This window comes from Phaseolus vulgaris, chromosome 3, assembly GCF_051622355.1.
Source record: "Phaseolus vulgaris cultivar YP4 chromosome 3, ASM5162235v1, whole genome shotgun sequence".
NCBI lineage: Eukaryota > Viridiplantae > Streptophyta > Magnoliopsida > Fabales > Fabaceae > Phaseolus > Phaseolus vulgaris.
In genome coordinates, this window is record NC_143500.1 from 54,344,437 (window position 1) to 54,354,528 (window position 10,092).

The 10,092-nt window shown below is 24.1% G+C and overlaps 2 protein-coding genes across 3 annotated transcripts; both read left to right on the forward strand.

The window, feature by feature from the left end:
• Positions 1–1,223: 1,223 nt before the first annotated feature.
• Positions 1,224–2,544, forward strand: LOC137806005 (small ubiquitin-related modifier 1). Of its 2 annotated transcripts, none has more exons than XM_068605879.2 (4): positions 1,224–1,415; positions 1,583–1,681; positions 2,003–2,152; positions 2,343–2,544. In XM_068605879.2, exons 1-4 carry the CDS (start codon positions 1,413–1,415, stop codon positions 2,448–2,450), a joined length of 360 nt encoding a protein of 119 aa, XP_068461980.1. In that variant the 5' UTR covers positions 1,224–1,412; the 3' UTR covers positions 2,451–2,544. The 2 variants fall into 2 exon arrangements, with proteins under 2 accessions (XP_068461980.1, XP_090156534.1); XM_090300408.1 differs by lacking the exon at positions 1,224–1,415 and adding an exon at positions 1,438–1,490.
• A 5,045-nt stretch (positions 2,545–7,589) lies between these two features.
• LOC137806007 (small ubiquitin-related modifier 1-like) lies at positions 7,590–9,255 on the forward strand. Its single transcript, XM_090300172.1, has 3 exons — positions 7,590–7,607; positions 7,989–8,138; positions 9,162–9,255. The coding sequence occupies exons 1-3, from the start codon at positions 7,590–7,592 to the stop codon at positions 9,231–9,233; spliced, it is 240 nt and encodes a 79-aa protein (XP_090156298.1). The 3' UTR covers positions 9,234–9,255.
• Positions 9,256–10,092: the final 837 nt, after the last annotated feature.

The window sequence follows — 10,092 nt, forward strand, 5'->3', positions numbered from 1 at the left end:
AAGTAATGTCAGTTAGGCATGACTTCTCCAATCTCATATTTTTTTTTACTCGTGTTCATAATATATATACTAAATTGCATCATATTAGTGAAAAATGTTAAGGTGATCATAATTTATTTATTTATTTTTAATTTTCGGGTACAGATTTTCATACCTAAATGTGGGTATATTTATTACTTTTTCTATATACTTAATTGTGTGTAAGTTACTGCATGAGAATGCATTTGGTTTGTGTATATAACATAACATTTTGTGTGAGTAGGGCCAGTAATATTTGCTCTCTCTTATCTCATTTACGTAGCATTATGGAGGCACCATTTAGCAAAATTTCGTTTTGGTTTTCCCTACTCATTCACGTACCAATTGTATTTCTGTTATGTTTGCATTTACGTACTAATCCAATTACATATGGCAGTTTTTATTTTATTTTATTAAGGTTCTATGCGTGTGGGGTCCACTGTCATGCTTTTACGTTTTCCAAATTTTGGGTTCCTATTGCTTTTTGGACTCCTCGTTTTAATATTTCCACTCCCAACACTTTCATTATTTGCAGCACATGTTTTTTACATATGCCCCATTTCTGAAATCCTGGCCCATCACTTGTGATATTACCAAATGATGGATAGTATTTCGAATAAAGCTATGAATATTTCAATAAATTAAAATTCATTTTAATCTTTAAAAATAATTTTAGCATGTGAAATATCAAGATAAATATGACATATTCACCTAAATAAAAAATATATATAAAATTTACAACTTAACACATTATAACTTACAAGATCAAATGAATTTGGTCAAATTTGCTTGAATCTTTAATCTCAACAAAAATTCAACATCAAATCAATTTGGTCAAGTTTTCTTGAATCTTTAATGTCAAAATAAATAAATAAAAATAAGTCATGATCATCTAAAATACAATTCTGATACTTTTTAAAGACTTTGATAAACTCATGCACCACTCATTTCTTCCATAATCGTGTGATTTATGTTTTATTTATAAGAAACAATTAATATATTTTCTTGAATATAAAAAAATATCTTGTGCATCACGAGTAATTTTAAATACCAATAAATCGTAACTATTTTTTATTTTAATTATAAAATACTCCTTTTGTTTATAGTTTACAAAAATAATTTACTTTTTAACTGTTCACGCTAACTTACCCTTTTTCTTTTCTTTTGTTACTATTAACACTTTGAGAAAACTGAAACCAACACATACAACAACGTTTTCATGTGAAACAAACACAATTCATGCTCCTTTCTCTGTCCTTTTCTTTGAAGCGTTTTTTTTTTTTTTCAACTTCTTTCTTTTTCTCTCTGATTCAAGAATAAAAGAAATTGCAGGGACCCCTCTTCAACTTTTTGTGTGGTTTTGGAGGTTTTGTTTCACATTCTAGCAGAAAACCATGGTTTAATTTTCTACCCTTTCTCAGACTTTTCTGCATTTTTCCTGATACCATCTTGGAGTGAAACCTTACTTTTTTGTCTGCATAGTTCTACCATAACTAAATTAGTTTTTTTTTTCTTGAATATTGAGGTTGGTGGAATCTTACATCTCTTCACTTTGTGTGTGCAGAAGAAGAACATGGCTACCACCACTACTGTTGGTGGGCTTAAGAGAAAATCACCACCTGATGATGTGTGTTCTGATGTCGACTTATCAATCAGCTTTCAGGTGTATACATGATTCTTCAATTTCTCCAAGATGATCCTTTTTGTTCTATTTTATTTTTTGTTCCTGAATCATTGCTGAATATCCCTTGTTATTGATAATGGGTAGATGATTCTTCTGGCAAAATTTAATTTTTAGATGAATGTAAACCCTAATTTACTTTTCCAATGTGTAAAACATTTCACAATAATATTTTCTATAGGTTCAAGATTAAGGGTTTAGAGATTAGCCTTTAGGATTTAAGCATATTTGGTAACTTTATCAATTCTAAAAGTATAATTCTTCAGATAAATTTTTCTCAGTTTTTTGCTGATTGAAGTGTAGGATGGGAATAAACTGTTCTTCAAGGTGAATCAGAATTTGGAGTTTGCTAAGGTATTCAGAGATTTCTGTGACAGAAAGAAGTTGGAATATGAGACCTTGAAGTTCATACATGAGGGTACTCAAGTTAAGGGGCGACAAACACCCAAAATGGTAACACACTTCTCAACTCAAACCAGTTCAAAACAGTTTTAGTGATCAATTTTGAAGAGAAAAAAATGTTTTTGTAACTCTAGTTTGCAAAATAATTTAGAGATGAAAAAAAATATAGAAATGAAAGGAGATTTTGTTTTCAAAAGCCCTTATAATTTGAATTAAAATTATGAATGTACCTTGGCTTCAGCTGAATCTGGAAAATGGTGCTGAGATCTTTGCTGTGAGAAACCAAGTTGGAGGTGGTGTTGCTGCATTTGATGGTGATCATTTGTGTTCAATTGTTAAGATGTTATGACATGGTTGTTAACACTGCATAACCTTATAATTTGCTTAACTGTTATGGTAATTATATATTATCAGAATAAACCTGCATTGTTACTGTTTCTAAATTAGATTCTAATGTGGATTTGAGCACAACCATTTCAGAGTTTGAACTATATATATATATATATGAGGGATTATAATTTTACTTTTGATAGTAGTTAATTAAAGAGAACAGTTTTATTGACACTATGACTATGAATAGTAATAAACATATCTATGATATTGTTTGTAATAATATAATAATATTTTTAAATTAAAAAATGAAATAATAAAATATTAAATTATTTAGGTGTGAAGTGTATGTTTTTATTGTTGAGAGTGTTAATATATCAGCACCTTTAATTAAATAATTATGAATTATATTAAATTAAATTTATTCATTTACTCTTGCTAATGATCATGTACTTAAACCTATATTTTTCCTAAATAATTTTAAGGATTGATATTTAGAAATGCATAAAGATTATCTATACCATGATAAAATTAGTGATATTGATTTTATTGTAACCATCTATATGGAAAGAGAATTTAAAGTATCTTCATTTACATGTCTTGCAAATGAAAGAAAGGGAAGAGGGTAAAAATTGATATTGGTTTGATTGAAAGAGAAAAAAAAATTAAAAAATAAAAAATAAAAATAAATGAGTAATTTTTTTGTAATAGATTTTATTGATGTGATAGAAAAAAGAATATGCAAATTGAATAATATAATGAATTAACAAGAATGGGTATGAATTAAATTAAAGGTGATTAATTATGAAGGAATTAATTTATAAAATTAGAAATAATATTAAAAAAATATTTAAAATTTAAACTTAATTTATTTAAATATTTAATTGCAAAATATCTCTGAATTTGTTTTCCATATACCAATTTAAAAAAAAAATAAAGTGTGATAAAATTGAAATGAAAAATGGGAATTACATATTAAATCAAAGTATATATAAAAAAAATAAAATTGTCTAAGTCAAGTTAAATCGTTTCTCCCGTCACAAATTATGAAAAAGTTAACTACACTTTTTATTATCACTATCTTCTATTCTAAATTCTTAGGAAAAAATTGTTATCAAGAAGTGGCATTCTGAACACATGCTACTAGGGGATTGTTAAACTATAATCCACAACTTCCATAGAAGGAAAGATGAAAAAACACAATAATTTTCTTAGTTTCAACACTTTTATGTAAAACAAAAATTGAATGAGTGATTGTTAAATGTGGAAAGTGGTTGAAAGTGATTATGGATAGATAGTAAGTGGAACCTACCATGTGGAATGATGGATCTATATTATTTTATTGGATTTAAAGGTTAGAATATTAGTATTCTCTATAAAAATGAAAAAAAAAAAAGTTTAAAAACAAACATTCATTTTCCTTAGTCTATGATTTGGGAGACTTTTTTTTTCATCTTAAATTCTCACATTTACTTAGAGTTGAAGTTAACATATAATAGAATATTTGGTTAAGTCGTGAGTGATTTCTGAAAGAGTAGTTAGGAGTTGAAATTAACATATAAAGAATATTTGGTTAAGTCGTGAGTGATTTCTGGAAGAGTACTTAGGAGTTGAAGTTATTAACTATTTAAATAATATATATAAAATAATATTTGGTTAAGTCGTGAGTGATTTTTGAAAGAATACTGAGTTAAATCCGTAGTGATTTGTGGAAGAATATTTAGTTCAATTGGGAGTGATTTGTGCAAAAATATTTAGTTAAGTCATAATGACCTGTGAAATATTTAGTTGCCAGGAGTTGACTTGCGCAATAATACTTAAATCATATTTGTATTGTACTTCGCAAGTTTGTTTAATGCTACTTAATTTGTTTATTGAGAACTAAATGTAGTATGTTGTATTATCATCAGTATTAAATTGAAGAAAAAAAAAACCTACTATCGTAAAATCATTCTTTAACCAAGAAAAATAATTAATCTATAAAGTTGTTGTGAATGTTATATTCTATTCAGGACAAACATATCTATCTCATCATTTAACAATTAAAATTATTGTTTGAAGATGATATTTGTGAAAATATTTTAAAATTGAGTAAAACACAATTCAACCTATTCTTATTGTATTTTTTTTCACATTATCCTTATCATTATAATTTAATTTTAATTAATTCTTAAATTATTAAAATTTAATTTAATAATAATAATAATATTTTAATTATTTTTATTGTAATTATTTTTAGTTTTATTAATATTTAATTCATATATTATTATTATAATTGATTATTATTTTTAATTACTTTTTGTTTTTAATTTTCTATTTCATTATTATTGTTGTTGATTACTTTTATTTTTGTATTATTTTATTATATTATATGGAGAATTAAGAATTTTTCTTCTCGTTGAAAATCTGGTGACATTGAAACTACATTTGATGCAAGTTAGTCTTGGTAAAATTGAATTTATAGAAATTTGAAAATTTAAGCTTCAAAATTAAAAAATAAAATTGAAGTAAAAAATAATAATTTAAAAATTTCAATAGTAATAAATATATTTGAGAAAACATAATTAAAAAGTTACTTTCTTATATTTTGTATTTTTTTCATTACCTAGAATACCAAAACAAAGTGTACTGGTCAATTTTAAGTACATTTAATAAGTAGTATGCTTGTTGCAACAGAAATGGAACAAATAGTGACGACAATGAAATATACGAAGCTGTCACAAAGATAACCAATTTCAGAAAGTTGTGCACATGAGAGACACTTTATCTGAACACTATTCAATTTCATGCACCTAATTTTTCTCATCAACAACATCTTCATGCTATAAATACAAGAAAGTTAAATAAAAAATAGATTGAAAAATAATTACTGTTATATTATTTTATTTATGTCTTTATTATTTGTATATTTATTGAATATTTTATGAATAATTTTATATTGAATAAATCACATTTTTGTAAAGTGTTGTTTTTAAAAAAAGTGATGATATTTTGACATCTTACTCCACTTTACACACATCAAAATATATTAATATTTGTAATAATATATATATATATATATCTTTATTAAAAATATAGACAAAATACAAAATGTTAAAATAATTTTCAAAATTAAAAAAAAAATTAAAAATAACTAAAATATTAATATTTAGTGGGATGTAGGGTGGATCATCCATTTTTTTCATGTAGAAACCAAAAGTCTTAAGCAACCGATCCGGCATAACAACTCAAAAGGTAAAGATATTAATTTCTTCATACTCGTTCTAAGTTTGAAGTACCATTTTTACAAATAAGAATCCTCCGGTCAGTAAAAAAAACCATTTTCCTAAAAAAAATTGACAGTTTTCTTTGTTTTTCTTTCCTGCACATTTGCTTAGGATGTGATTTTAATAAGTGGTCCTTTTTTCTTTGTCAACTTTTCTCTCTGATCCTTTTCTTTCATACCAGCTTTAGGAAACTGAAACTAAAACTAGATGTGGTGAAACCAGAAAGTGTTCTTGCTCATTCTGTATCTTTTTTCTCTTGGTGAGCTTTTTCTCTCTTCTCATAAAAGTTTGATGCAATTGGGGATGATGAGATCTTAGTTTTCAGTCTTTTATATCTGTTTGTGTTCATTGGTGGAATTTTACATATTTTTTCTTCTTTTATTCTGCATGAAGAAGAAGATGGGTAGCAGAGGTCGACCTAGGAAAAATTCTGCAGTTGATGATAAGATGTTCAGATAAACTTGTTGGTAACAGATCAGGTGATGTACATATGTATTACTCTGTGTTTTTAAGCCTTTTTTTTTTCTTAATCATTGCTTAGAAAAAAGTTTTGAAATATTACCATTTTTATTCATAGAGAATATTTTCATTGGTATAATAGACTATCATTTAGTCTTTTATTAGAATTCTCTATGAATAACTATCACTACAAGAAAATCATGAAATAGAAACCAATTTTTAGTGACCAAAATAATTAGTTGCAATAGTAACTAAATTAGAGACCATTTTGGAAACTAAAACAAAAATTAGTTTCTAAATTACTTTATATTATTTTCTATTATTGTTAAATAGTTTTTAAATTGGTCTCTAATTAACAACCAAGGTTTTAGAGACTAAATTTAAAAACTAAATAATTGGTAGATAAAACATTGGTTGCTAATTAGATACCAATTTAAAAACTATTTAACAATAATAGAAAATAATAGAAACTAATTTAGAAACCAATTTTTGTTTTAGTTTCTAAAATGGTCTCCAATTTAGTTACTATTGCAACTAATTATTTTGGTTTCTAAAAATTGGTTTCTATTTGATGATTTTCTTGTAGTGTATAATCTATCTATGTATCATTTTTTTTAACATATACGTTTTGATCTAATCTTCTATATATATATATATATATTTTTTTTTTTAATAATATTTTTTTTCGTGCGATGACAAATGATTGTTGTTACTTGAGGTGTGATGTCAAGTTACATAGGGATGCATAACATGAAAACTTTATTTTAAAAAAAAACATAAATTTCACATCTTAATAAATTATTATTTTATTTATTTTTAAATTTAAAAATATTATTATATTGTTATAAACAGTATAAAATGTATGATATTTATTATTTACAGTGTCAACAAAACTTTTATCCTTAGAAAAAGCCTTTGATTTTGATATTCAAAATGCTATAACACTTATAATTACATGTTTCTTAAGAATAAACCACCAAATTAACCAATTATCACCCTTTCTATTAAATATATAAAATTGTCTAAAAAGAAAAGTATATATAGAATAGGAAAATAAAAAACAAATAATATTTTTATATGTTAAAATTTATATATATATGCTAAAAATCAGTTATTGAAAAAGTTATATAAATAATTTTTATAAATTAATTTATGCATCATATTAATAATTTTAGTTTATAAGAGAAACGTTTACTTTTTTTTTCCAACATTCCAATACTTTCAAGGAACTCTGGCGGTATTTTTATTTTGGATATATAAATATTAATTATTTTATACTAAAATCACATTATTGATGAGTTGAAATTTACTTTCAGTGGGCTTTACAGTAGTTAATTTTTATATATTTTAAACTGATGAAAAATAACATTTTTTGAACTAAAATGACTTATAAATGAATTGAAATTTAACTCTGATTGTATTTTACATTTACGATGGAAAAAGGTTTCACAGTGATGTATTTTACTTGTTTTAAAGTATTAAATATAAAATATAAATTGTAAATAACAAAAATAACTCTTTAATATAATACAACAATTAAAAAAAATAACAAGATTCTAAACTCAATTCCACAAGTAATTTAAACACTATATATGGTGTTTCTTTTATTTGGTATTTGTTTTGAATTGTCTGGTTTGAATGTTTATTCTGAGGTTCTGAAATTATTGTTAGGTGTTAGTTTCTTTATGAGTTTAGATTTTTTGGATGTATTATGCCTGTCTTTTGTAATTTTATAAGTTACAACACTCCTGAAGTGATACATATTTATTTGTTACTTTTTACTGATAAAAAAATTTGAATTTTAATATTATGTTTGATTTGATTGAGCATAGGAGGGACGTCATATGTACTTCAAGGTGAGTCAAGAGTTGGAATTAAAGAACGTATGCAAAGAATTCTTTGAGAGAAGAAACATGGAATTACATACCATACAGTTCTTATACGATGATACTCACATTAGGGGAAAACAAACACCAAAACTGGTTAGTTTTAATGCTATACCTAAAACAAAAATATTACTTCAATTTTTCAATCATTTTTTTACAAGTGCGGTTGGAGATCTCACGTCATTAGAGATTATGATATTTCATTATTTATAAATAGATATAAAACATATTTTATAAACTGATTTTATGAATTTGAGTTAGACTTAAAGTAGGTGCATCTTTCAATCTCTAGAACATTAAGTATCATAACATTAGTTTTTCTTTTCCTTCTTATAATTTGAGTTTAAGTTTAATTTAATTAAACAAATTCCACCTTTAAGAAGATCTCTTCTATATTTGAAGTGTAAATTTGGTGTTTTGCAAATGGAATGGTAATAGATACATTCAACAACAATTAATCAATTTAAAACATCTTTCATTATCAATATGAAATTTAGAGTTTTGGATTTAAAATTTAGGTCTTGGAATTTACAACAAAGCTTTGAGTTAAACATACATAAATCCACTCCTTACCGAAGTCCACTTTTAAAAGTATAAATTGAGAAGTTATAATATGCATTCTATTGTTTCATTTATTATTGTGATTAGTATATTTTGATTTTTTTTAAAATGAAAAGATGTATAGAAAATTTCATATGAATTAAAAATATTATCAAATTTTAATACATAATGCTATAATTTTAAATGTGAGTTTGTCTCACATTGAATAAAAATAATCTAAATAAAAATGAGTATGAATGAAGTATATAAGAAAGAAAATTCACATATTTATTGTTTTAAGGTTTAGGGTTAGAAGTAGGGTCTTGACTTTCTAGTATGGAATGTTTATAGTTTATTACTTTCAAATCATTTTTACGTTTCCACACAGAAAATCCTCAACATTTAAATAAGTGTAAACTCAAATTATTAAATTGAATTAAAAATTGAGGTGTATTTTATAAAAATATTTTTTATAATGATGGTGTAGAAGTAATATTTATAGGTCATAATTTACATGAAGTTTTTTTTTTCCTTACAAATAACTTATTGTTTACATTTTACATGTAAATTTTACTTCAGCTTAATATGGAAGATGGTGCTGAGATCTTTGCTGCTAGACACCAACTTGGAGGTGGTGTTACTGCCATATAACTCTTGTTGTCACAAATATATATATATATATATATATATATATATATATATATATATATATATATATATATATACTACACAAAATTAAAGAGTATTCGTACTCACTTTATATTTGATTTGATTTGAAAGATATATTATATATTTGTTTCAAATATGATTAAATTTAGTTCATGCTTATCTGAAATTTATAGTATTGTAATGGAATTGAGAGATATACAATAATGTATAAATTTGGAATAAATCTGTTTTGTCTTTAAATTTTAAATATTATTTATTTATATAATTCTTAAAAAAAATTGTTTTAGTTTTTATTGAATTATATTTTAAAAATTGGAGCAAGTCTCTTATATGTTTTTTTTTAAATTAATTATTCAAATTTTAAAGTGATTAGTTTAGATTTTTAATTTTTAAAAAATATTCTTCCTAAAAATTGCACCAAATATATAAGTTGTTATTAACTTTAATTTAAATTGACCAAATTTCATTGTCTCTTAAAAAAATATTTGTTTTCAACTCATGAAGAAAATTAATTACTTCATATATAATATAAACAATTTAAGGTTAACAAATTATACATAATTATTTACTAGAACTTCATGTGAAATCATGTTTCTCTCTTGTTCGTATCATGATTCAAAGACAAAGTTAAAATAAAAATCTTCCAAATGTAAAGACATATTTTTAAAAATTTACAAAAATGCATAATTATTCATATATAGATAAATATAAATATATTCTTTCGTCGCGATCATTTTGAATTGCATATACAATATCAATATATTCTTATAATATTTAATTATTGTAATAAATTAAATATTCCAAATCTCTTTATTAAGTTGCTTATGTTCATGGTTGTAAT